The sequence below is a fragment of the Salmo trutta genome, unplaced genomic scaffold, assembly GCF_901001165.1.
Source record: "Salmo trutta unplaced genomic scaffold, fSalTru1.1, whole genome shotgun sequence".
In the NCBI taxonomy this organism is placed as follows: domain Eukaryota; kingdom Metazoa; phylum Chordata; class Actinopteri; order Salmoniformes; family Salmonidae; genus Salmo; species Salmo trutta.
The window spans coordinates 362814-389796 of NW_021822689.1; the positions used below are offsets into that span (position 1 = coordinate 362814).

Below are 26983 nucleotides of genomic sequence, written 5' to 3' on the forward strand. Positions count from 1 at the left end.
TGAATTAGACACATCATAGATACATCCTCCATCTAATGGCATAGGAACCATCCCAAATAGCACCCTAGTTCCTTTACAGTAAACTATTTCTGACCATGGCCCATAGGGACACAACACAGAGGATAGCCACTATAGGACTCTGGTCTAAAGTAGTGCACTATATAGGGAATAGTGTGCCACTTGGTGGCATCGCTACACAGCACATCCTTCAATGGTAACTTAGTGTTGTAGTGCCGTAGTCGCTTCAGAGACAAAACACCATACCTGTTATTATTATTATAAAATAAAAAACCCACTGATGTGGAATGGTACATCACGGGGTCGTCAAGTTGACCTATGACCCTTTAGCCTTCATTTACATAAACAAACAATCAACGGTAATGTCATGTCAGCTCAGAGAGGGTGTGTGTGTGTGTGTAGTCAGTGCTTTTTTAATCAGATACTTCTTAGCGTGGTCAGACTGTTACTGGCCGCTTGGAGGAGGGGGGGGGTTGTCAGGGTAACGGGGGGTCCTTCACATGATCCTCAGCCCCTGGATGGACGCCTCCAGACTCTGAAGAGACAACAACACATTGGTCAATAACAGTCACCAGTCTACTGACTGAGTCTGGTCTACAGCTGGGGGCCATGTCCTCTGTCAATAACAGTCACCAGTCTACTGACTGAGTCTGGTCTACAGCTGGGGGCCATGTTGTCCTCTGTCAATAACAGTCACCAGTCTACTGACTGAGTCTGGTCTACAGCTGGGGGCCATGTTGTCCTCTGTCAATAACAGTCACCAGTCTACTGACTGAGTCTGGTCTACAGCTGGGGGCCATGTTGTCCTCTGTCAATAACAGTCACCAGTCTACTGACTGAGTCTGGTCTACAGCTGGGGGCCATGTTGTCCTCTGTCAATAACAGTCACCAGTCTACTGACTGAGTCTGGTCTACAGCTGGGGGCCATGTTGTCCTCTGTCAACATTCCATTCCAGTGAATATCATTAATTACATTCTACTTTAAGGTTTGAAAAATCACATTGTGATGACAACTAATTAATGAAGCTGGCCAGGAATGTGTCTCTGTGTGTGTGTGTCTCTGTGTGTGTGTCTGTGTGTCTCACCTTGAAGTCCCAGATGGTCATGGCTCCATCGATGCCCGTGGTACAGAACTTACGACAGTCCCTCTGGTCTCCCTCATAGATAGAGACTTGACTGGAGGAGAGACAATATAACAGGGTCAGACAGTCCCTCTGGTCTCCCTCATAGACACTACCGTCGTGGCCAAAAGTTGAGAATGACACAAATATTAATTTTCACAAAGTCTGCTGCCTCAGTTTGTATGATGGCAATTTGCATATACTCCAGAATGTTATGAAGAGTGATCAGATGAATTGCAATTAATTGCAAAGTCCCTCTTTGCCATGCAAATGAACTGAACCCCCAAAAAACATTTCCACCTCATTTCAGCCCTGCCACAAAAGGACCAGCTGACATGTCAGTGATTCTCTCGTTAACAAAGGTGTGAGTGTTGACGAGGACAAGGCTGGAGATCACTCTGTCATGCTGATTGAGTTTGAATAACAGACTGGAAGCTTCAATAATTGCTTGGAATCATCGTTCTTCCTCTGTCAACCATGGTTACCTGCAAGGAAACATGCCGTCATCATTGCTTTGCAATAAAAGGGCTTCACAGGCAAGGATATTGCTGCCAGTAAGATTGCACCTAAATCAACCATTTATCGGATCATCAAGAACTTCAAAGAGAGCAGTTCAATTGTTGTGAAGAAGGCTTCAGGGCATCCAAGAAAGTCCAGCAAACGCCAGGACCGTCTCCTAAAGTTGATTCAGCTGCAGGATCGGGGCACCACCAGTACGGAGCTTGCTCAGGAATGGCAGCAGGCAGGTGTGAGTGCATCTGCACGCACACTGAGGCAAAGACTTTTGGAGGATGGCCTGGTGTCAAGAAGGGCAGCAAAGAAGCCATTTCTCTCCAGGAAAAACATCAGGGACAGACTGATATTCTGCAAAAGGTCCAGGGATTGGACTGCTGAGGACTGGAGTAAAGTAATTTTCTCTGATGAATCCCATTTCCGATTGTTTGCGGCATCCTGAAAAAAGCTTGTCCGGAGAAGACAAGGTGAGCGCTACCATCAGTCCTGTGTCATGCCAACAGTAAAGCATCCTGAGACCATTCATGTGTGGGGTTGCTTCTCAGCCAAGGGAGTGGGCTCACTCACAATTTTGCCTAAGAACACAGCCATGAATAAAGAATGGTACCAACACATCCTCCGAGAGCAACTTCTCCCAACCATCCAGGAACAGTTTGGTGACGAACAATGCCTTTTCCAGCATGATGGAGCACCTTGCCATAAGGGAAAAGTGATAACTAAGTGGCTCGGGGAACAAAACATCGATATTTTGGGTCCATGGTCAGGAAACTCCCCAGACCTTAATCCCATTGAGAACTTGCGGTCAATCCTCAAGAGGCAGGTGGACAAACAAAACCCCACAAATTCTGACAAACTCCAAGCATTGATTATGCAAGAATGGGCTGCCATCAGTCAGGATGTGGCCCAGAAGTTAATTGACAGCATGCCAGGGCGGATTGCAGAGGTCTTGAAAAAGAAGGGTCAACACTGCAAATATTGACTCTTTGCATCAACTTCATGTAATTGTCAATAAAAGCCTTTGACACTTATGAAATGCCTGTAATTATACTTCAGTATTCCATAGTAACATCTGACAAAAATATCTAAAGACACTGAAGCAGCAAACTTTGTGGAAATGAATGTGTCATTCTCAAAACCTTTGGCCACAACTGTAGATTAGAGACAATATAACAGGGTGCAGTGTGTCCTAAGTGATGAGTTCTGGTACAGTGTGTGTGTGTGTGTGTGTGTGTGTGTGTGTGTGTGTGTGTGTCCTACGTGATGAGTTCTGGTACAGTGTGTGTGTGTGTCCTAAGTGATGAGTTCTGGTACAGTGTGTGTGTGTGTCCTACGTGATGAGTTCTGGTACAGTGTGTGTGTGTGTCCTACGTGATGAGTTCTGGTAGTGTGTGTGTGTGTGTGTGTGTGTGTGTGTGTGTGTGTGTGTGTCCTACGTGATGAGTTCTGGTAGTGTGTGTGTGTGTGTCCTACGTGATGAGTTCTGGTAGTGTGTGTGTGTGTGTGTCCTACGTGATGGAGTTCTGGTAGTGTGTGTGTGTGTGTCCTAAGTGATGAGTTCTGGTACAGTGTGTGTGTGTGTGTGTCCTACGTGATGGAGTTCTGGTACAGTGTGTGTGTGTGTGTGTGTGTGTCCTACGTGATGGAGTTCTGGTACAGTGTGTGTGTGTGTGTGTCCTACGTGATGGAGTTCTGGTACAGTGTGTGTGTGTGTGTCCTACGTGATGGAGTTCTGGTACAGTGTGTGTGTGTGTGTGTGTGTGTGTGTGTGTGTGTGTGTGTGTGTGTGTCCTACGTGATGGAGTTCTGGTACAGTGTGTGTGTGTGTGTGTGTGTGTGTCCTACGTGATGGAGTTCTGGTACAGTGTGTGTGTGTCCCCTATGTGATGGAGTTCTGGTACAGTGTGTGTGTGTGTGTGTGTCCCCTATGTGATGGAGTTCTGGTACAGTGTGTGTGTGTGTGTCCTACGTGATGGAGTTCTGGTACAGTGTGTGTGTGTGTGTGTGTGTGTGTCCTACGTGATGGAGTTCTGGTGCAGTGTGTGTGTGTGTGTGTCCTACATGATGGAGTTCTGGTGCAGTGTGTGTGTGTGTGTGTGTGTCCTAAGTGATGGAGTTCTGGTACAGTGTGTGTGTGTGTGTGTCCTACGTGATGGAGTTCTGGTGCAGTGTGTGTGTGTGTGTGTGTGTCCTACATGATGGAGTTCTGGTACAGTGTGTGTGTGTGTGTGTGTGTGTCCTACGTGATGGAGTTCTGGTACAGTGTGTGTGTCCCCTACGTGATGGAGTTCTGGTACAGTGTGTGTGTGTGTGTCCTACGTGATGGAGTTCTGGTACAGTGTGTGTGTGTGTGTGTGTGTGTGTGTGTCCTACGTGATGGAGTTCTGGTACAGTGTGTGTGTGTGTGTGTCCCCTATGTGATGGAGTTCTGGTACAGTGTGTGTGTGTGTGTGTGTGTGTGTGTCCCCTATGTGATGGAGTTCTGGTACAGTGTGTGTGTGTCCCCTATGTGATGGAGTTCTGGTACAGTGTGTGTGTGTGTCCTATGTGATGGAGTTCTGGTACAGTGTGTGTGTGTCCCCTATGTGATGGAGTTCTGGTACAGTGTGTGTGTGTGTCCCCTATGTGATGGAGTTCTGGTACAGTGTGTGTGTGTGTGTGTGTGTGTGTGTCCTACGTGATGGAGTTCTGGTGCAGTGTGTGTGTGTGTGTGTGTGTGTCCTACGTGATGGAGTTCTGGTACAGTGTGTGTGTGTCCCCTATGTGATGGAGTTCTGGTACAGTGTGTGTGTGTGTGTGTCCCCTATGTGATGGAGTTCTGGTACAGTGTGTGTGTGTGTGTGTGTGTCCTACGTGATGGAGTTCTGGTACAGTGTGTGTGTGTCCCCTATGTGATGGAGTTCTGGTACAGTGTGTGTGTGTATCCTACGTGATGGAGTTCTGGTGCAGGGTCTCCAGGGCTGTGTTGCGGTCCTCTGTGGTAGCTCTCTTGTCCATGTTTCTGAAACGTTCCATAGCTGAGATGTTTCTAGTGATGGAAGCTTTAGGAAGGTCCAGCTTAGAGACAAACGTTAGGGACCCTCCGTCATCACAACGGAACAGCATGGGGCAACAGTCATGACCCTGAGGAGAGACAGACAGTCAAGATAAAACACAGCAGAGAAACACTCATACAGGTTTCCTTTCTGATTTATGAGAGGAGAGACAGACAGAGAGAGAGTCAGAGAGAGAGTCAGAGACAGAGAGAGACAGAGAGAGTCAGAGAGAGTCAGAGAGAGTCAGAGACAGAGAGAGTCAGAGACAGAGAGAGTCAGAGACAGAGAGAGTCAGAGTCAGAGTCAGAGAGAGACAGAGAGAGACAGAGAGAGACAGAGAGAGACAGAGAGAGTCAGAGAGAGTCAGAGAGAGTCAGAGAGAGAGAGAGTCAGAGACAGTCAGAGACAGAGAGAGTCAGAGACAGAGAGAGTCAGAGACAGTCAGAGACAGAGACAGTCAGAGACAGAGAGAGTCTTACCGCTGCCACCACGCTGTTCTCAGAGATGAAGAGAACACTGAGCAGAGGGAGGAACTCAGTCTTCAACTGAGACGGACTGAAACACACACACACACACACACACACACACACACACACACACACACACACACGGTTCATTGAACAGAGCGACCGAGTTACACCACACTCACACACAGCTTGAATACAGAGCGTTAGATAAAACACACTACCCCCTCTCCCCAGAGAGACTTACGTGGATCCCTTGGTGCCGTCCACCACAGTAACAGTGGAGTCGTGTGAGACCCAGGCCAGTCTGTTACCAGAGGAGGAGAAGGACACAGAGTGGACCCATCCTCCTCCCCCAGCACCCCCAAACTCAGCCAGCACCGCCCCAAACGGCATCTTGGACCCCCAGGGGGTCGGGCCCGGCTTCTCCTCCACCTCCTTGATGTAGGCCGAGAACACCCTGGGGGAGAGAGAGAGGGGGGAATATATTTAAATAACTATTGATCAGGGGGCAGTACGCATCAATAACTATTGATCAGGGGGCCGTACGCATCAATAACTATTGATCGGGGGGCCGTACGCATCAATAACTATTGATCGGGGGGCCGTACGCATCAATAACTATTGATCGGGGGGCCGTACGCATCAATAACTATTGATCGGGGGGCCGTACGCATCAATAACTATTGATCGGGGGGGCCGTACGCATCAATAACTATTGATCGGGGGGCCGTACGCATCAATAACTATTGATCGGGGGCCGTACGTATCAATAACTATTGATCGGGGGGCCGTACGTATCAATAACTATTGATCGGGGGGCCGTACGCATCAATAACTATTGATCGGGGGGCCGTACGCATCAATAACTATTGATCAGGGGGCCGTACGCATCAATAACTATTGATCAGGGGGCCGTACGCATCAATAACTATTGATCAGGGGGCCGTACGCATCAATAACTATTGATCAGGGGGCCGTACGCATCAATAACTATTGATCAGGGGGCCGTACGCATCAATAACTATTGATCAGGGGGCCGTACGCATCAATAACTATTGATCAGGGGGCCGTACGTATCAATAACTATTGATCAGGGGGCCGTACGTATCAATAACTATTGATCAGGGGGCCGTACGTATCAATAACTATTGATCAGGGGGCCGTACGCATCAATAACTATTGATCAGGGGGCCGTACGCATCAATAACTATTGATCAGGGGGCCGTACGCATCAATAACTATTGATCAGGGGGCCGTACGCATCAATAACTATTGATCAGGGGGCCGTACGCATCAATAACTATTGATCAGGGGGCCGTACGCATCAATAACTATTGATCAGGGGGCCGTACGTATCAATAACTATTGATCAGGGGGCCGTACGTATCAATAACTATTGATCAGGGGGCCGTATGCATCAATAACTATTGATCAGGGGGCTGTACGCATCAAGCATCTCAGAGTAGAAGTGCTGGTTCAGTCTTTTAGAACATAATGAATAAGAGGACATGACCCTGATCCTAGATTCAACACTCCTACTGAGAGACGCTGTGTGAATATAGACCCTGATCCTAGATTCAACACTCCTACTGAGAGACGCTGTGTGAATATAGACCCTGATCCTAGATTCAACACTCCTACTGAGAGACGCTGTGTGAATATAGACCCTGATCCTAGATTCAACACTCCTACTGAGAGACGCTGTGTGAATATAGACCCTGATCCTAGATTCAACACTCCTACTGAGAGACGCTGTGTGAATATAGACCCTGATCCTAGATTCAACACTCCTACTGAGAGACGCTGTGTGAATATAGACCCTGATCCTAGATTCAACACTCCTACTGAGAGACGCTGTGTGAATATAGACCCTGATCCTAGATTCAACACTCCTACTGAGAGACGCTGTGTGAATATAGACCCTGATCCTAGATTCAACACTACTACTGAGAGACGCTGTGTGAATATAGACCCTGATCCTAGATTCAACACTCCTACTGAGAGACGCTGTGTGAATATAGACCCTGATCCTAGATTCAACACTCCTACTGAGAGACGCTGTGTGAATATAGACCCTGATCCTAGATTCAACACTCCTACTGAGAGACGCTGTGTGAATATAGACCCTGATCCTAGATTCAACACTCCTACTGAGAGACGCTGTGTGAATATAGACCCTGATCCTAGATTCAACACTCCTACTGAGAGACGCTGTGTGAATATAGACCCTGATCCTAGATTCAACACTCCTACTGAGAGACGCTGTGTGAATATAGACCCTGATCCTAGATTCAACACTCCTACTGAGAGACGCTGTGTGAATATAGACCCTGATCCTAGTTTCAACACTCCTACTGAGAGACGCTGTGTGAATATAGACCCTGATCCTAGATTCAACACTCCTACTGAGAGACGCTGTGTGAATATAGACCCTGATCCTAGATTCAACACTCCTACTGAGAGACGCTGTGTGAATATAGACCCTGATCCTAGATTCAACACTCCTACTGAGAGACGCTGTGTGAATATAGACCCTGATCCTAGATTCAACACTCCTACTGAGAGACGCTGTGTGAATATAGACCCTGATCCTAGATTCAACACTCCTACTGAGAGACGCTGTGTGAATATAGACCCTGATCCTAGATTCAACACTCCTACTGAGAGACGCTGTGTGAATATAGACCCTGATCCTAGATTCAACACTCCTACTGAGAGACGCTGTGTGAATATAGACCCTGATCCTAGATTCAACACTCCTACTGAGAGACGCTGTGTGAATATAGACCCTGATCCTAGATTCAACACTCCTACTGAGAGACGCTGTGTGAATATAGACCCTGATCCTAGATTCAACACTCCTACTGAGAGACGCTGTGTGAATATAGACCCTGATCCTAGATTCAACACTCCTACTGAGAGACGCTGTGTGAATATAGACCCTGATCCTAGATTCAACACTCCTACTGAGAGACGCTGTGTGAATATAGACCCTGATCCTAGATTCAACACTCCTACTGAGAGACGCTGTGTGAATATAGACCCTGATCCTAGATTCAACACTCCTACTGAGAGACGCTGTGTGAATATAGACCCTGATCCTAGATTCAACACTCCTACTGAGAGACGCTGTGTGAATATAGACCCTGATCCTAGATTCAACACTCCTACTGAGAGACGCTGTGTGAATATAGACCCTGATCCTAGATTCAACACTCCTACTGAGAGACGCTGTGTGAATATAGACCCTGATCCTAGATTCAACACTCCTACTGAGAGACGCTGTGTGAATATAGAACCTGATCCTAGATTCAACACTCCTACTGAGAGACGCTGTGTGAATATAGACCCTGATCCTAGATTCAACACTCCTACTGAGAGACGCTGTGTGAATATAGACCCTGATCCTAGATTCAACACTCCTACTGAGAGACGCTGTGTGAATATAGACCCTGATCCTAGATTCAACACTCCTACTGAGAGACGCTGTGTGAATATAGACCCTGATCCTAGATTCAACACTCCTACTGAGAGACGCTGTGTGAATATAGATCCTGATTCTAGATTCAACACTCCTACTGAGAGACGCTGTGTGAATATAGACCCTGATCCTAGATTCAACACTCCTTAGAGACGCTGTGTGAATATAGACCCTGATCCTAGATTCAACACTCCTACTGAGAGACGCTGTGTGAATATAGACCCTGATCCTAGATTCAACACTCCTACTGAGAGACGCTGTGTGAATATAGACCCTGATCCTAGATTCAACACTCCTACTGAGAGACGCTGTGTGAATATAGACCCTGATCCTAGATTCAACACTCCTACTGAGAGACGCTGTGTGAATATAAATCCTGATCCTAGATTCAACACTCCTACTGAGAGACGCTGTGTGAATATAGACCCTGATCCTAGATTCAACACTCCTACTGAGAGACGCTGTGTGAATATAGACCCTGATCCTAGATTCAACACTCCTACTGAGAGACGCTGTGTGAATATAGACCCTGATCCTAGATTCAACACTCCTACTGAGAGACGCTGTGTGAATATAGACCCTGATCCTAGATTCAACACTCCTACTGAGAGACGCTGTGTGAATATAGACCCTGATCCTAGATTCAACACTCCTACTGAGAGACGCTGTGTGAATATAGACCCTGATCCTAGATTCAACACTCCTACTGAGAGACGCTGTGTGAATATAGACCCTGATCCTAGATTCAACACTCCTACTGAGAGACGCTGTGTGAATATAGACCCTGATCCTAGATTCAACACTCCTACTGAGAGACGCTGTGTGAATATAGACCCTGATCCTAGATTCAACACTCCTACTGAGAGACGCTGTGTGAATATAGACCCTGATCCTAGATTCAACACTCCTACTGAGAGACGCTGTGTGAATATAGACCCTGATCCTAGATTCAACACTCCTACTGAGAGACGCTGTGTGAATATAGACCCTGATCCTAGATTCAACACTCCTACTGAGAGACGCTGTGTGAATATAGACCCTGATCCTAGATTCAACACTCCTACTGAGAGACGCTGTGTGAATATAGACCCTGATCCTAGATTCAACACTCCTACTGAGAGACGCTGTGTGAATATAGATCCAGGTATCTAATGTATAAAGATCACTGATGAGGTTGAAACATGGTCTGACGGTCTCCCCTTCTCTCTCTCTACTGATGAGGTTGAAACATGGTCTGTCTGTCTCCCCTTCTCTCTCTCTACTGATGAGGTTGAAACATGGTCTGTCTGTCTCCCCTTCTCTCTCTCTACTGATGAGGTTGAAACATGGTCTGTCTGTCTCCCCTTCTCTCTCTCTACTGACGAGGTTGAAACATGGTCTGTCTGTCTCTCCTTCTCTCTCTCTACTGATGAGGTTAAAACATGGTCTGTCTCTCCTTCTCTCTCTCTACTGATGAGGTTGAAACATGGTCTGTCTCTCTCCCCTTCTCTCTCTCTACTGATGAGGTTGAAACATGGTCTGTCTCTCTCCCCTTCTCTCTCTCTACTGATGAGGTTGAAACATGGTCTGTCTCTCTCCCCTTCTCTCTCTCTACTGATGAGGTTGAAACATGGTCTGTCTGTCTCTCCTTCTCTCTCTCTACTGATGAGGTTGAAACATGGTCTGTCTCTCTCCCCTTCTCTCTCTCTACTGATGAGGTTGAAACATGGTCTGTCTGTCTCCCCTTCTCTCTCTCTACTGATGAGGTTGAAACATGGTCTGTCTGTCTCTCCTTCTCTCTCTCTACTGATGAGGTTGAAACATGGTCTGTCTGTCTCTACCTGCATTTGAAGTCAGAGGATCCAGCCGCCAGCAGCACGTTGTTAGGATGCCAGTCCAGACTGAGGACGGTGGAACGGATTGGCTTCTTGATGTGCTTACTCACCCACCTGACACACACACACACACACACACATTTAAAGAGTACAAAACTATTTAGCCTACTTCTCTCTCTCAACCCCTCCTCTCCTCCCTTACCAGTCGTTATCAGACTCGAAGTAACAGACTGATATGAGTCTGGCGCCGCTGCCCACAGCAAACTTATTCTCCAGAGGAGACCACTTGACGAAAGTAGCAGCTCTGTTGATCCTCAGGATGACCAGAGTGGGCTTCCAGACCCCGTCCTTTAGAGACCAGACATAGGCGTTACGATCCGCCCCACACGTCACGATACGGTCGGACTTAGGAGCCCAGTCGATACCTGGAGAGGGAGGGAGGGGAGAGAGAAGAGAGATAGTCAATGTAAACCTCTGAAAAACATAATCAATGTCCAGACATAGATTCAAATACTTTTTAACAATTCCTGTGATGTGATTTCCTGTGCCTAGTCTACCTGTGATGTGATTTCCTGTGCCTAGTCTACCTGTGATGTGATTTCCTGTGCCTAGTCTACCTGTGATGTGATTTCCTGTGCCTAGTCTACCTGTGATGTCATTTCCTGTGCCTAGTCTACCTGTGATGTCATTTCCTGTGCCTAGTCTACCTGTGATGTCATTTCCTGTGCCTAGTCTACCTGTGATGTGATTTCCTGTGCCTAGTCTACCTGTGATGTCATTTCCTGTGCCTATTCTACCTGTGATGTGTCCATTGTGCTCCTTCAGCTCATGACTCTTCATCCACTGGTTACCAGTCTTCTGATAGATGTGAACCTCGTGGTTGTTGGGACTGATGGCAATCTCTACAGGGAGAGAAGAAGAGGAAGAAGGCCAGATAACAGAAGAGTCAGTGGATAAACATTTTGATGAACGTGGATGTTTTGGATGTTGTATGCAGTATGTGTATATTTAAAGTATGTGATGTTATATAATAAAGCATTGGTCCTGGGCCGTACGGGTTCTGTCCCGGTTCCAGGCGTGACAGGTGATGGGCTCAAGCAGAAACTGGTGCAGTGACATGGTGATGGGAGTTGGGTGCGGTCAGTCTCTCACTGGTCACCGGCTACACAGAGAGGGAAAACCCCCATAGGAATACAAGAACATGACTCAGCTCGTTAACTAACCTTAGTCAAACTGTTAAGACGTGAATGAGTAACAGTGTTTTATACATATAACATGATATACCCGTGATCTTAAAGATGAGTTAGTTCTGTATTTAGGAGCAAGGTGTGACTGAGCTAATTAACTGGCTAGCCAGTTGACAGGCTATCCCAACCTAATGTTCGCTAACTAACTAGCCCAATTTCGCATGTAACGTTACGATAGCTAAACTAGTTAACTAGTTAGCAAACAATATTTCTAGTAATTTATTTATACTTCAATGTCCATACAAAAAAGTATCAACAAGATTACGAACGATAAAATTTGCTACTAAAATAACATTTCATCTCGCCGTAAAAAAACGAGGCCTCCTCTCTTGAACCAAGCCCCGAACTTTCCTACGAGCCGTCGCCCGCTCCCAGCGACACAGTTTGCATGCTAACTGTTAGCTTACCTTGGTTTTGACAGAGCAGTCTTCTTGCTGGTCCTTTTTTATTCGGAAACGATAGATTGATAATAACGTTAGGGAGACAGCGGAACGGACTTGAATTCGCGGACTCTGGGCAGTCGACACGAATCCGTCCAGGAATGTCAGGAGTCGAACCGGGAAGCGTAGCTTCCAGCTACATTCAGATGGATAGGATGTCAGCCAACCCGGAGACAGTAGCCTATTTTTTTGCTGTTGTTGAAGGCTGCCCCTAGCGGCTAATGAACCAAGCAAAAAGAAAAAATAATAATTAACAAGGCAAGTCAGTTCAGAATGTTATTTTATTTACAATGACAGCCTAACCCGGACGACGCTGGGCCAATTGTGCGCCGTCCTATGGGACTCCCAATCACGGCCGGTTGTGATACAGCCTGGAATTGAACCAGGGTCTGTAGTGACGCCTCTAGCACTGAGATGTAGTTCCTTAGACCGTTGTGATACAGCCTGGAATCGAACCAGGGTCTGTCGTGACTCCTCTAGCACTGAGATGTAGTTCCTTAGACCGCTGTGATACAGCCTGGAATGGAACCAGGGTCTGTAGTTCCTCAGACCGCTGTGATACAGCCTGGAATGGAACCAGGGTCTGTAGTTCCTCAGACTGCTGTGATACAGCCTGGAATGGATCCAGGGTCTGTATTGACTCCTCTAGCACTGAGATGCAGTGCCTTAGACCGCTGTGATACAGCCTGGAATGGAACCAACCAACACTCATTTTGAATTGTGACTATTGTATTGATTACACTAAAGTGGTTTGAAGCCCTAGTTTAAAGGTTACACGATGTTGAAATATCTATTCTCTTTTTCAGAGTGGAGGAGTCATCATTGGAAAAACGGATGTCAAAATCTTTCCGGACAGGAAAAGTTGAGGATTTCATTTAATTTATCCTTTTATTTAATACTGACACATGCTGGCATCAAATAGTCTACAACCATTAACTGCTACTGTGCTCAAATTGATGTATTGTTGTCTGACTAGAACCCTGATCTGACAGGTCTCTGAACGGAACTCTCTCTCCTTTCTCGTCATTTCAGATATTTGGTTTTAGACAGATTTACTTTCGGCTTCACAATCAAGAACTCACTAGACTATTTCATCGATGTGTGTCCTTGTGGGGCAAAGCAACGATGGGAAATACATCAATGGACTCTCCCAACAGCTTCTGCATAGGAGATTGTGGTGAGATTATACATTCAATCCAATTGTCTGATGATATGAAATAATACATCTTGTACCAATACAAGGTTTCTGTTTTGATGATATTTCTAACACGGTTGTGTCTTTTACCCCCTTTAGATAGAAAATATCTGATTTGAAAAGATCTGTGATTGGTCAAAATACTAATTAGTGGAAAACATATCAGAAATTGGGCTGCCCGTGTAAAAAAAAAGAAGCTAATTTTATAATTTTTTATTCACTTAATGTACTTCACATCAAGAATATCTGTTCCAGAATCATAATGTACTTCACATCAAGAATATCTGTTCCAGAATATTAATGTACTTCACATCAAGAATAACTGTTCCAGAATCTTAATGTCCTTCACATCAAGATTAACTGTTCCAGAATATTAATGTACTTCACATCAAGAATATCTGTTCCAGAATCTTAATGTACTTCACATCAAGAATAACTGTTCCAGAATATTAATGTACTTCACATCAAGAATAACTGTTCCAGAATCTTAATGTACTTCACATCAAGAATAACTGTTCCAGAATATTAATGTCCTTCACATCAAGAATATCTGTTCCAGAATCTTAATGTCCTTCACATCAAGAATAACTGTTCCAGAATCATAATGTACTTCACATCAAGAATAACTGTTCCAGAATCATAATGTACTTCACATCAAGAATAACTGTTCCAGAATCTTAATGTCCTTCACATCAACAATATCTGTTCCAGAATCTTAATGTACTTCACATCAAGAATAACTGTTCCAGAATCTTAATGTCCTTCACATCAACAATATCTGTTCCAGAATCTTAATGTACTTCACATCAAGAATATCTGTTCCAGAATCATAATGTACTTTACATCAAGAATAACTGTTCCAGAATCTTAATGTACTTCACATCAAGAATAACTGTTCCAGAATATTAATGTCCTTCACATCAATAATATCTGTTCCAGAATCTTAATGTACTTCACATCAAGAATAACTGTTCCAGAATATTAATGTACTTCACATCAAGAATAACTGTTCCAGAATCTTAATGTACTTCACATCAAGAATAACTGTTCCAGAATCATAATGTACTTCACATCAAGAATAACTGTTCCAGAATCTTAATGTACTTCACATCAACAATATCTGTTCCAGAATCTTAATGTACTTCACATCAAGAATATCTGTTCCAGAATCATAATGTACTTCACATCAAGAATAACTGTTCCAGAATCTTAATGTACTTCACATCAAGAATAACTGTTCCAGAATATTAATGTCCTTCACATCAAGAATATCTGTTCCAGAATCTTAATGTCCTTCACATCAAGAATAACTGTTCCAGAATTATAATGTACTTCACATCAAGAATAACTGTTCCAGAATCATAATGTACTTCACATCAAGAATATCTGTTCCAGAATCATAATGTACTTCACATCAAGAATATCTGTTCCAGAATATTAATGTACTTCACATCAAGAATAACTGTTCCAGAATCTTAATGTCCTTCACATCAAGATTAACTGTTCCAGAATATTAATGTACTTCACATCAAGAATATCTGTTCCAGAATCTTAATGTACTTCACATCAAGAATAACTGTTCCAGAATATTAATGTACTTCACATCAAGAATAACTGTTCCAGAATCTTAATGTACTTCACATCAAGAATAACTGTTCCAGAATCTTAATGTACTTCACATCAAGAATAACTGTTCCAGAATATTAATGTACTTCACATCAAGAATAACTGTTCCAGAATATTAATGTACTTCACATCAAGAATAACTGTTCCAGAATCTTATCACATCTTTATTTAATATATCTGGAGCGCAAACTGGTTCGGTCTCCAACTCATCAGAGAATAAAGTCATGTAATGGTGTTTTATTTTTAAATATGAAAAAAATATACATAAATTACAGCATATATCCAATACCAAATAAATGAAGAGATAAACATAAAAAAGGGGAAATGTTTACATTCTGTTGCCTAGCTACAGAGCCCAGTAGCCATGTGAAAAGTGCATGTCAACCATGATCCAGCTAATGGTGATATTACACAGCTACTGAAGGGCTTGACCGCACTACATGGCTGTGTTCCAGTGTCCATATGAGCAAAGTCTTGTATCACACCCATTTCAATATCTGCTGTTCTGTTCTTTGTTCATGTTAATTAATGTACCCTTATTGTAAAGTGTTACCTAATTGTTTTATTCATACAGAAATGTTTCTAAAAAAAAACCCGTTTAAATACGTTTATTTTTTTGTCTCCAGACAGAACTGATTAAAACTGTACAGTCTATGAAATGACATCAACCAAGATATTCAACGAGACTTGAGTTCCTAGCAGTTCTTGACAACCTCTTCACTCCAAAATGAATAGAAAAGGGGGTTGAGTGTGAGAGAGGGTTTGAGGTCAGAAATGGCGGCCGGTAGCGCGGACTAAATGGAGAAAAGGTTGGTGAATCAACAGCTGTCCTGGAATGAGGACAATATGGCTGTCAGTTCTGATGGTATGGAGCGGGAGGATGAGGGTCAAGGACCTGAATGGTCGGTAGTGGAAAGACACAGGAAGAAGAGAGATCATGATACAGAAAGGTAGAAGAAGAAGAGAGATCATGATACAGAAAGGTAGAAGAAGAAGAGAGATCATGATACAGAAAGGTAGAAGTTAGTAGGGATTTATTTGTTTTTTATTTTCAAGGTAGTACAGAATTGGGCAGATAATGATTGATCCTACATTCCAGCACAGAAGGTGGCAGCATGCACTTTAAACGTTTGTTTGCGGACCAGCCATGATATCATAGAAGAAAAAAATATCAACCTTCATGACATCATAGTAGAAGAAGATTCACCTTCATGACATCATAGAAGAAGATTTACCTTCATGACATCATAGAAGAAGATTTACCTTCATGACATCATAGAAGAAGATTTACCTTCATGACATCATAGAAGAATATTCACCTTCATGACATCATAGAAGAAGATTTACCTTCATGACATCATAGAAGAATATTCACCTTCATGACATCATAGAAGAAGATTTACCTTCATGACATCATAGAACAAGAAGATTTACCTTCATGACATCATAGAAGAATATTCACCTTCATGACATCATAGAAGAAGATTTACCTTCATGACATCATAGAAGAATATTCACCTTCATGACATCATAGAAGAAGATTTACCTTCATGACATCATAGAAGAATATTCACCTTCATGACATCATAGAAGAATATTCACCTTCATGACACCATAGAAGAAGATTTACCTTCATGACATCATAGAACAAGAAGAAATGAAGGAAAATCAAATGATCCTGACACCATCTAAAATGGGTCTCAACTTAAATGGGCCCTGAGAGGAATATTTGGTGCAGGGTACCTTGCTCACTGCCTGTAATTATCATTATTTAACATGATGCAGGCTCTGGCAGTGAGCTACCCTGAAGGAGCAGAACCTAACACCAACACTAACATAATGCATGTATTGTAATCTTTCTAATAAACGGTTAAACGAATACGGGGCGTTTCCTGTCTGAGTTACACCAAACACAGAACATTTTCCACAGTTGTAACAAACACAGTTAGATACTCACCACCAGAGTCAATGGAGGTGTAGACATCCAACACAGAGTACTACCTCTTCCTCTAGGACAGACCTGAGGTGAGACATCAGACAGAGTACTACCTCTTCCTCTAGGACAGACCTGAGGTGAGACATCAGACAGAGTACTACCTCTTCCTCTAGGACAGACCTGAGGTGTAGACATCAGACAGAGTACTACCTCTTCCTCTAGGACAGACCTGAGGTGTAGACATCAGACAGAGTACTACCTCTTCCTCTAGGACAGACCTGAGGTGTAGACACAGAGTACTACCTCTTCCTCTAGGACAGACCTGAGGTGTAGACATCAGACAGAGTACTACCTCTTCCTCTAGGACAGACCTGAGGTGTAGACAGACAGAGTACTACCTCTTCCTCTAGGACAGACCTGAGGTATAGACATCAGACAGAGTACTACCTCTTCCTCTAGGACAGACCTGAGGTGTAGACACACAGAGTACTACCTCTTCCTCTAGGACAGACCTGAGGTGTAGACACAGAGTACTACCTCTTCCTCTAGGACAGACCTGAGGTGTAGACATCAGACAGAGTACTACCTCTTCCTCTAGGACAGACCTGAGGTGTAGACACACAGAGTACTACCTCTTCCTCTAGGACAGACCTGAGGTGTAGACATCAGACAGAGTACTACCTCTTCCTCTAGGACAGACCTGAGGTGTAGACATCAGACAGAGTACTACCTCTTCCTCTAGGACAGACCTGAGGTGTAGACAGACAGAGTACTACCTCTTCCTCTAGGACAGACCTGAGGTGTAGACATCAGACAGAGTACTACCTCTTCCTCTAGGACAGACCTGAGGTATAGACATCAGACAGAGTACTACCTCTTCCTCTACTGCAGTGACACCTCTTGCACTGAGATGCAGTGTCTTAGACCACTGCGCCACTCGGGAGCCCTAAGAGGACAGTTTTGTCAATAACACTTTTAAGGGGTCTGAAACCTCAACATCACCCCCAGCACAGAGGAAGGACTCCAAGGTAATGTCTCCAAACCCATTTCCTCTATCAACGGCTGCATTCTCAACGGTAGGAGCTCTGTCATTATTTATTTTTTCTGCCATTTTTCTACCTGGCTGGCTGGCTGGCTGGCTACACACACACACAGTGTGTAGGTTATTTACAGTAGGAGATGGGCTTCTATCATCTTATCTTTTATCATTCTATTTGGGCTTCGATCTAAAAGGTAGCTAGCAAATGTGAAACGGATTAAAATGACAAGAGTTGACAGCTGTATGAGTTCACCATTTACACAACATATGCTGCAACCTTTTGTAATTTTAATAGTTTGTTTCATATTGGCTGGCTTCCAACAATAGCTGAATTTGCAAAGCTAGCGAGCACCAATTCCGTTTCAGTGGTGTTTGCTATAATCTTTTCTACCCGGGTTAAATAAAGGTGAAATAAAATAAATAAATAAAAGTTCCCTTGCGACAATTTAGCTTTTGCAACGAGACCATTAAATATATTTAAGACAATGGTAGAAGAGAGTGTAGTTCTGTTCAGTTTGGACTTCAGTTTATCGCTAACCTTATTGCAGGGACTTTGAAGCACTAACTTACATCATCTGCATGCTGATCTTGGAATAAATTGACGATAGCAAAGATTCCATCTTTGACGAGGCCACATAAATGGAATAGGTACTAGCTAGCTTAATAGTTAATATTTGCGCGCTAGCTCTGCATATTCAGCTAGTGTGTGTGCGCGATTGACTGGATTAACCTCACTTCAGTTACGTTCATTGAGTGCCTTTCAGACAGTAGATACGACCCCTCTGTTACCTTGCCAACTAAGGAACTGGCAGTGGATCAAAACATTGTGAGGCAAAGGGTGGGGGGGGGGGGTCGCAATCTTTTGAAACTTAAAAACGCGCTATTAAGTGTCTATAATCAGCACAATTGCTTTCATTGCGTATTATTAATATTATTTAAATTACATAGTTATGTTTCAGTGATATATTGGGGGGGACAAATCATATTTTTCCAAGGATGGGGGGGTCGTGTCCCCCCCGTCCCCCCCGGGATTTCCGCCCCTGCTCCCGACTGAACCCGGCCTCCATTAAAACCAGTTAAACAATGGTTCCTTTGGTTCCAAACAGTCAAATGATGTGACCAACAGAACATTCTATGCATGTTTAATAGGAACAGACATTATTTTTAATTATGTAGCTTAATGAAAACATGCGACAATAGCAAGCCTAGTCGTCTCACAAGCCATCAGACTATATTATTGAACATGATACTAACGTTACCGTATGCAGCTAATGTAAAATGTTTGATAATTATAAGAGCACCTGGGGGCGGATTCAAACTTAGAAATCTATTCATTTTTGTATGTGTTTTAATTGAAGCACTTCTCAGTAGCCTAGCTGGCATATACATTTCTTAATGCAGTTGCGTAACCTGCTTTGTGGGTGAGGAGGATCCCTTGTGGCCTCTACAAACCATCCCGACCTCGCGAACTTACATTCTGTTTCTCTAAACCAGACGGATACAACAGAATGTAAACTCGCGAGAGTAGGATAGTTCGTATGAGACGAGATCCACTTGTTCCGCATTGAATAAACGTAATTTCAACTGAAAACAATCTCCATTAATTCCCAACAGATGGTTTGTTCACGTTTCTACCGTTGTGGCCTACAGCTCTATCTTGTGGTCGCGTCGGGGACAACAGTTGTTGACATCTGAAGCGTTGTAGCTAACCATAACCCTTTTCCTAATCTTAACCTTATTCTCCTAACCTGCTACGTTATTTCACCTAACCTGCTGTGTTAGTTGTCCTAACCTGCCACGTTAATTCTCCTAACCAGCCACGTTCATTCTCGTAACCTGCCACGTTAATTCTCCTAACCTGCCATGTTAATTCTCCTAACCTGCCATGTTATTTCTCCTAACCTATCATGTTAATTATCCTAACCTGCCATGTTAATTTTCCTAACCTGCCATGTTACTTTTCCTAACCTGCCATGTTAATTCTCCTAAACTGCCATGTTGATTCTCCTAACCTATCATGTTAATTTTCCTAAGCTGTCATGTTAATTCTCCTAACCTGCCATGTTAATTCTCCTAACCTATCATGTTAATTCTCCTAAACTGCCATGTTGATTCTCCTAACCTATCATGTTAATTGTCCTAACCTGCCATGTTATTTTTCCTAACCTGCCATGTTAATTCTCCTAACCTATCATGTTAATTCTCCTAAACTGCCATGTTAATTCTCCTAACCTATCATGTTAATTCTCCTAAACTGCCATGTTAATTCTCCTAACCTATCATGTTAATTCTCCTAAACTGCCATGTTAATTCTCCTAACCTATCATGTTAATTCTCCTAAACTGCCATGTTAATTCTCCTAACCTATCATGTTAATTCTCCTAAACTGCCATGTTAATTCTCCTAACCTATCATGTTAATTCTCCTAAACTGCCATGTTAATTCTCCTAAACTATCATGTTAATTCTCCTAAACTGCCATGTTAATTCTCCTAACCATGTAACAAACCATCTGTAGCGACAAATCATCAACAGATTTTCTCAGACATTATTACATGGACCGTGTCCGAGTACCATGTTTAGCTGCCATACGTTCTACATGTTCAGCAGGATGAAATGTTTTTGGAACGTTCAAATATAAATCGTCTATGTAACTGGAACAAACATGCCTCTCTGACATGTAGAATAAACACCTGGCCCTGAGAATAAGGAATCTAATCAGACGCGCCCCTGTACTTGCTTTTTGGGTATGCAAAAAATAGATTGTTTGTGCAATTTCGAAAACGTTTTTTTTTGTTGCTTTAAATACATGTCATATTCATTAAAGCATTACATCGTGTCAAATTCACTTCACACTATTGAGCTGTAGGGGCTGTTACACTGAGGACGACGTGGACGGACGCTAAAGAGCAGGAGGGGCTGTTACACTGAGGACGACGTGGACGGACGCTAAAGAGCTGTAGGGGCTGTTACACTGAGGACGACGTGGACGGACGCTAAAGAGCAGGAGGGGCTGTTACACTGAGGACGACGTGGACGGACGCTAAAGAGCAGGAGGGGCTGTTACACTGAGGACGACGTGGACGGACGCTAAAGAGCAGGAGGGGCTGTTACAGTTCAGAGTTACATCCAGCATCCAGCATCCAGTTCAGAGTTACATCCAGCATCCAGCATCCAGCTCAGAGTTACATCCAGCATCCAGCATCCAGCTCAGAGTTACATCCAGCATCCAGTTCAGAGTTACATCCAGCATCCAGCATCCAGGTCAGAGTTACATCCAGCATCCAGCATCCAGGTCAAAGTTACATCCAGCATCCAGTTCAGAGTTACATCCAGCATCCAGCTCAGAGTTACATCCAGCATCCAGCATCCAGCTCAGAGTTACATCCAGCATCCAGCATCCAGTTCAGAGTTACATCCAGCATCCAGCATCCAGTTCAGAGTTACATCCAGCATCCAGCATCCAGTTCAGAGTTACATCCAGTTCAGAGTTACATCCAGCATCCAGCATCCAGCTCAGAGTTACATCCAGCATCCAGTTCAGAGTTACATCCAGCATCCAGCATCCAGGTCAAAGTTACATCCAGCATCCAGCATCCAGCATCCAGGTCAAAGTTACATCCAGCATCCAGCATCCAGTTCAGAGTTACATCCAGCATCCAGTTCAGAGTTACATCCAGCATCCAGCATCCAGCATCCAGCATCCAGTTCAGAGTTACATCCAGCATCCAGCATCCAGCTCAGAGTTACATCCAGCATCCAGGTCAGAGTTACATCCAGCATCCAGCTCAGAGTTACATCCAGCATCCAGCATCCAGTTCAGAGTTACATCCAGCATCCAGCTCAGAGTTACATCCAGCATCCAGCATCCAGTTCAGAGTTACATCCAGCATCCAGCATCCAGCTCAGAGTTACATCCAGCATCCAGTTCAGAGTTACATCCAGCATCCAGCATCCAGTTCATAGTTACATCCAGCATCCAGCATCCAGTTCAGAGTTACATCCAGCATCCAGCATCCAGTTCAGAGTTACATCCAGCATCCAGCATCCAGCATCCAGTTCAGAGTTACATCCAGCATCCAGCATCCAGTTCATAGTTACATCCAGCATCCAGCATCCAGCATCCAGCTCAGAGTTACATCCAGCATCCAGCTCAGAGTTACATCCAGCATCCAAGTTGGGCAGGATGCAGAAGTGCTTAAAAAACCACAAAAAAACACAGGTTTTAAATAAAATAAATTTAAGAAATGTTTAACTTTTACAAACGTCACAGAGGTCTTATATACATTCAGTGATACAGGTAGTGATAGGGCCCAGAGTCGTTCCTGGTCAGACAAAAAAGGAAAACTCCACCAGGCACTAAAGAAATAATGGAACACTATCCACTCTCATCCTGTGTCACCCCTGATATACGAGGCATTAGAATATTGGCTAGGTGTGGTCCTGGGTCTCATCCTGTGTCACCCCTGATATATGAGGCATTAGAATATTGGCTAGGTGTGGTCCTGGGTCTTATCCTGTGTCACCCCTGATATACGAGGCATTAGAATATTGGCTAGGTGTGGTCCTGGGTCTCATCCTGTGTCACCCCTGATATACGAGGCATTAGAATATTGGCTAGGTGTGGTCCTGGGTCTCATCCTGTGTCACCCCTGATATATGAGGCATTAGAATATTGGCTAGGTGTGGTCCTGGGTCTCATCCTGTGTCACCCCTGATATATGAGGCATTAGAATATTGGCTAGGTGTGGTCCTGGGTCTCATCCTGTGTCACCCCTGATATACGAGGCATTAGAATATTGGCTAGGTGTGGTCCTGGGTCTCATCCTGTGTCACCCCTGATATATGAGGCATTAGAATATTGGCTAGGTGTGGTCCTGGGTCTCATCCTGTGTCACCCCTGATGTATGCATTGAGGCATTAGAATATTGGCTAGGTGTGGTCCTGGGTCTCATCCTGTGTCACCCCTGATATACGAGGCATTAGAATATTGGCTAGGTGTGGTCCTGGGTCCAAGTTAGCTGGAAGAGAAGAGGCAGGAAGAGCTGGTCCTAGGAACAGTGCTTTTGGGCTGAAGCCCCTAGCTAGAAGAGAAGAGGCAGGAAGAGCTGGTCCTAGGCAGTGATTCGAGGTTGAAGCCCCTAGCTAGAAGTTTCACTCAAACAGAATAAAACTGATCTCAGATCAGTAATAGGGACTACTTCACCCTACTCCTGTGGGAGTGCCAGATCCACCTGAAACACACCTGTCTGTCAGCTGATCCAGGTGATGAGGTGACTGACCAATGAGGTGACAGGAGTGCCAATCAACACCTCGATACGCTCTCTCAACAAGGTTTGAGACAGATATTTGACTACTGTCTCAACAAGGGCTGGGTCAGATAATTGACTATCATGACCCTTGACTTATTTCCTGGAGGAAAGGGCCTCGTCAAATATTGTGATAATTTTGTGGTTTCTCTCTCCTCAGCTGTTCAGCAGAGGCAATGGACACATCATTGAAGTCAGAGGAACCATGTCCTAACCCGCCTCCCTACTCCCTACCAGGTAAGACTCTACAGTACAGTACACCCGCCTCTCTCTCTCATTGTTTCAGTCCAGGGTAAAGGAGATGACATGAGGATCTCTCTCTCTCTCTCTCGTTGTTTCAGTCCAGGGTAAAGGAGATGACATGAGGATCTCTCTCTCTCTCTCGTTGTTTCAGTCCAGGGTAAAGGAGATGACATGAGGATCTCTCTCTCTCTTGTTGTTTCAGTCCAGGGTAAAGGAGATGACATGAGGATCTCTCTCTCTCTCTCTTGTTGTTTCAGTCCAGGGTGAAGGAGATGACATGAGGATCTCTCTCTCTCGTTGTTTCAGTCCAGGGTGAAGGAGATGACATGAGGATCTCTCTCTCTCGTTGTTTCAGTCCAGGGTGAAGGAGATGACATGAGGATCTCTCTCTCTTGTTGTTTCAGTCCAGGGTGAAGGAGATGACATGAGGATCTCTCTCTCTCTCTCTCGTTGTTTCAGTCCAGGGTAAAGGAGATGACATGAGGATCTCTCTCTCTCTCTTGTTGTTTCAGTCCAGGGTGAAGGAGATGACATGAGGATCTCTCTCTCTCTCTCGTTGTTTCAGTCCAGGGTAAAGGAGATGACATGAGGATCTCTCTCTCTCTCGTTGTTTCAGTCCAGGGTGAAGGAGATGACATGAGGATCTCTCTCTCTCTCTCGTTGTTTCAGTCCAGGGTAAAGGAGATGACATGAGGATCTCTCTCTCTCTCGTTGTTTCAGTCCAGGGTAAAGGAGATGACATGAGGATCTCTCTCTCTCTCGTTGTTTCAGTCCAGGGTAAAGGAGATGACATGAGGATCTCTCTCTCTTGTTGTTTCAGTCCAGGGTAAAGGAGATGACATGAGGATCTCTCTCTCGTGTCAGTCCAGGGTAAAGGAGATGACATGAGGATCTCTCTCTCTCTCTCTTGTTGTTTCAGTCCAGGGTGAAGGAGATGACATGAGGATCTCTCTCTCTCTCTCGTTGTTTCAGTCCAGGGTAAAGGAGATGACATGAGGATCTCTCTCTCTCTCGTTGTTTCAGTCCAGGGTGAAGGAGATGACATGAGGATCTCTCTCTCTCTCTCGTTGTTTCAGTCCAGGGTAAAGGAGATGACATGAGGATCTCTCTCTCTCTCGTTGTTTCAGTCCAGGGTAAAGGAGATGACATGAGGATCTCTCTCTCTCTCGTTGTTTCAGTCCAGGGTAAAGGAGATGACATGAGGATCTCTCTCTCTTGTTGTTTCAGTCCAGGGTAAAGGAGATGACATGAGGATCTCTCTCTCTTGTTGTTTCAGTCCAGGGTAAAGGAGATGACATGAGGATCTCTCTCTCTCTCTTGTTGTGTCAGTCCAGGGTAAAGGAGATGACATGAGGATCTCTCTCTCTCTCTCTTGTTGTTTCAGTCCAGGGTGAAGGAGATGACATGAGGATCTCTCTCTCTCTCTCGTTGTTTCAGTCCAGGGTAAAGGAGATGACATGAGGATCTCTCTCTCTCTCTCTCTCTTGTTGTTTCAGTCCAGGGTAAAGGAGATGACATGAGGATCTCTCTCTCTCTCTCTTGTTGTTTCAGTCCAGGGTAAAGGAGATGACATGAGGATCTCTCTCTCTCTCTCTCTTGTTGTTTCAGTCCAGGGTGAAGGAGATGACATGAGGATCTCTCTCTCTCTCTCTTGTTGTTTCAGTCCAGGGTAAAGGAGATGACATGAGGATCTCTCTCTCTCTCGTTGTTTCAGTCCAGGGTGAAGGAGATGACATGAGGATCTCTCTCTCTCTCTTGTTGTTTCAGTCCAGGGTGAAGGAGATGACATGAGGATCTCTCTCTCTCTCTCTCTCTCTCTCTCGTTGTTTCAGTCCAGGGTAAAGGAGATGACATGAGGATCTCTCTCTCTCTCGTTGTTTCAGTCCAGGGTAAAGGAGATGACATGAGGATCTCTCCCTTCACTCCTCCTCCTCCACCTGGTGCTATGGGTGGTAGCTACATCAACCAGACAGCTACTGGTGAGTACACACACACACACACAGCCTTCAGACTGTAGAATAATGATGGACACACACACAGCCTTCAGACTGTAGAATAATGATGGACGCACACACACACACACACACACACACACACACAGCCTTCAGACTGTAGAATAATGATGGACGGACACACAGCCTTCAGACTGTAGAATAATGATGGACACCTAACCCCCTCGTTCTAACAGGTGGTGCTTGGATCTGACTGTTTATTGAGACTAAGATGGTATCCTTAGTATAACCCACCTCTCTCTCCTCTCTCCAGTTCTCTCAGGTTGTGCCCCCCCCCCACCCCACCCCCCAGACAGAGGATCTAACCCCTAACCCCTTATCTAACCCCCTTGTTCTCTCAGGGGCTGCTCACCCCCCCAGACAGAGGGTTGTCCAGCACTATGAGACAGAGCTGGGGGATTCTCCTGGTCTCATCAGATGTCCTTCCTGTCAGAACCAGGTGATGAGTGATGTCACTTACCACGCTGGAACCTTCTCCTGGACCATGTGTCTGGTGTTCATCCTCTGTGGGTGAGGACAGAGACACACACTCCATCTCAGTTATACACACACACACACACACACCCCCAGCAGTAGCAGGTATATTGACTGTACTCTTCTTTCCCTGTCCCTCCAGGTTGTTCCTAGGCTGCTGTCTGATCCCGTTTTTCCTCAGGAGTTTCAAGGATGCCTATCACGCCTGCCCTCGCTGTCACATGGTCCTTCACGTCCACAGGAAGTGCTGTTGACCTCTGACCCCCTGCCTAGGGTCAGGGCACCCCGATCACACCTGATATGGGGGGGGTTGTATATAATGGGTGCATCCCAAACGGAACCCTACTCCCTATATAGTACACAGCTTTCCACTAGGCCCCATAGGAGTAGAACCATATGGCCTGGCTCTGGTCAAAAGTAGTGCACTATATAGGGGAGACCGTAGCAGGGATTAGTGCACTATATAGGGGAGACTGTAGCAGGGCTTAGTGCACTATATAGGGGAGACTGTAGCAGGGCTTAGTGCACTATATAGGGGAGACCGTAGCAGGGCTTAGTGCGCTATATAGGTGAGACTAGCACGTCTGTAGCAGGGCTTAGTGCACTATATAGGGGAGACTAGCAGGGCTTAGTGCTCTATATAGGGGAGACTTTAGCAGGGCTTAGTGCACTATATAGGGGAGACTGGCATGTCTGTAGCAGGGCTTAGTGCACTATATAGGGGAGACTGTGGCAGGGCTTAGTGCACTATATAGGGGAGACTGTGGCAGGGCTTAGTGCACTATATAGGGGAGACTGTAGCAGGGCTTAGTGCACTATATAGGGGAGACTGTAGCAGGGCTTAGTGCGCTATATAGGGGAGACTGTAGCAGGGCTTAGTGCGCTATATAGGGGAGACTGTAGCAGGGCTTAGTGCACTATATAGGGGAGACTGTAGCAGGGCTTAGTGCACTATATAGGGGAGACCGTAGCAGGGATTAGTGCACTATATAGGGGAGACTGTAGCAGGGCTTAGTG

General features: G+C 44.8%; 2 protein-coding genes and 1 long non-coding RNA gene across 3 annotated transcripts; 2 read left to right on the plus strand and 1 right to left on the minus strand.

Annotated features, from left to right (window-relative positions):
* On the minus strand, positions 1 to 12306 carry LOC115183494 (actin-related protein 2/3 complex subunit 1A). Its single transcript, XM_029744701.1, has 10 exons — positions 12101 to 12306; positions 11502 to 11608; positions 11244 to 11348; positions 10649 to 10871; positions 10453 to 10560; positions 5396 to 5608; positions 5164 to 5239; positions 4579 to 4772; positions 1104 to 1194; positions 1 to 553 (listed from the first exon to the last, which is right to left on the minus strand). The coding sequence occupies exons 2-10, from the start codon at positions 11563 to 11565 to the stop codon at positions 515 to 517; spliced, it is 1113 nt and encodes a 370-aa protein (XP_029600561.1). The 5' UTR covers positions 11566 to 11608; positions 12101 to 12306; the 3' UTR covers positions 1 to 514.
* Positions 12307 to 13246: 940 nt separating this feature from the next.
* Positions 13247 to 26432, plus strand: LOC115183495 (lipopolysaccharide-induced tumor necrosis factor-alpha factor-like). The gene is made up of 5 exons (XM_029744703.1): positions 13247 to 13310; positions 23398 to 23474; positions 25364 to 25459; positions 25834 to 26002; positions 26109 to 26432. Exons 2-5 carry the CDS (start codon positions 23414 to 23416, stop codon positions 26218 to 26220), a joined length of 438 nt encoding a protein of 145 aa, XP_029600563.1. The 5' UTR covers positions 13247 to 13310; positions 23398 to 23413; the 3' UTR covers positions 26221 to 26432.
* Positions 14233 to 16490, plus strand: LOC115183496 (uncharacterized). Its single transcript, XR_003874034.1, has 2 exons — positions 14233 to 15904; positions 15971 to 16490. It is a non-coding gene; the product is annotated as an uncharacterized LOC115183496 (long non-coding RNA).
* Positions 26433 to 26983: the final 551 nt, after the last annotated feature.

Bases quoted from the DNA above. Each gene is read 5' to 3' on its own strand.
- LOC115183494 (XM_029744701.1), bottom strand. From the start codon at position 11,565: ATGTCACTGCACCAGTTTCTGCTTGAGCCCATCACCTGTCACGCCTGG. The intron at 11,349-11,501 runs GTACGGCCCAGG...CTCTCCCTGTAG, and splicing joins CTGGAACCGGGACAGAACCC to AGATTGCCATCAGTCCCAAC. The intron at 10,561-10,648 runs GTAAGGGAGGAG...TGTGTGTGTCAG, and splicing joins TTCGAGTCTGATAACGACTG to GTGGGTGAGTAAGCACATCA.
- LOC115183495 (XM_029744703.1), top strand. From the start codon at position 23,414: ATGGACACATCATTGAAGTCAGAGGAACCATGTCCTAACCCGCCTCCC. The intron at 23,475-25,363 runs GTAAGACTCTAC...TCGTTGTTTCAG, and splicing joins GCCTCCCTACTCCCTACCAG to TCCAGGGTAAAGGAGATGAC. The intron at 25,460-25,833 runs GTGAGTACACAC...TTGTTCTCTCAG, and splicing joins CATCAACCAGACAGCTACTG to GGGCTGCTCACCCCCCCAGA.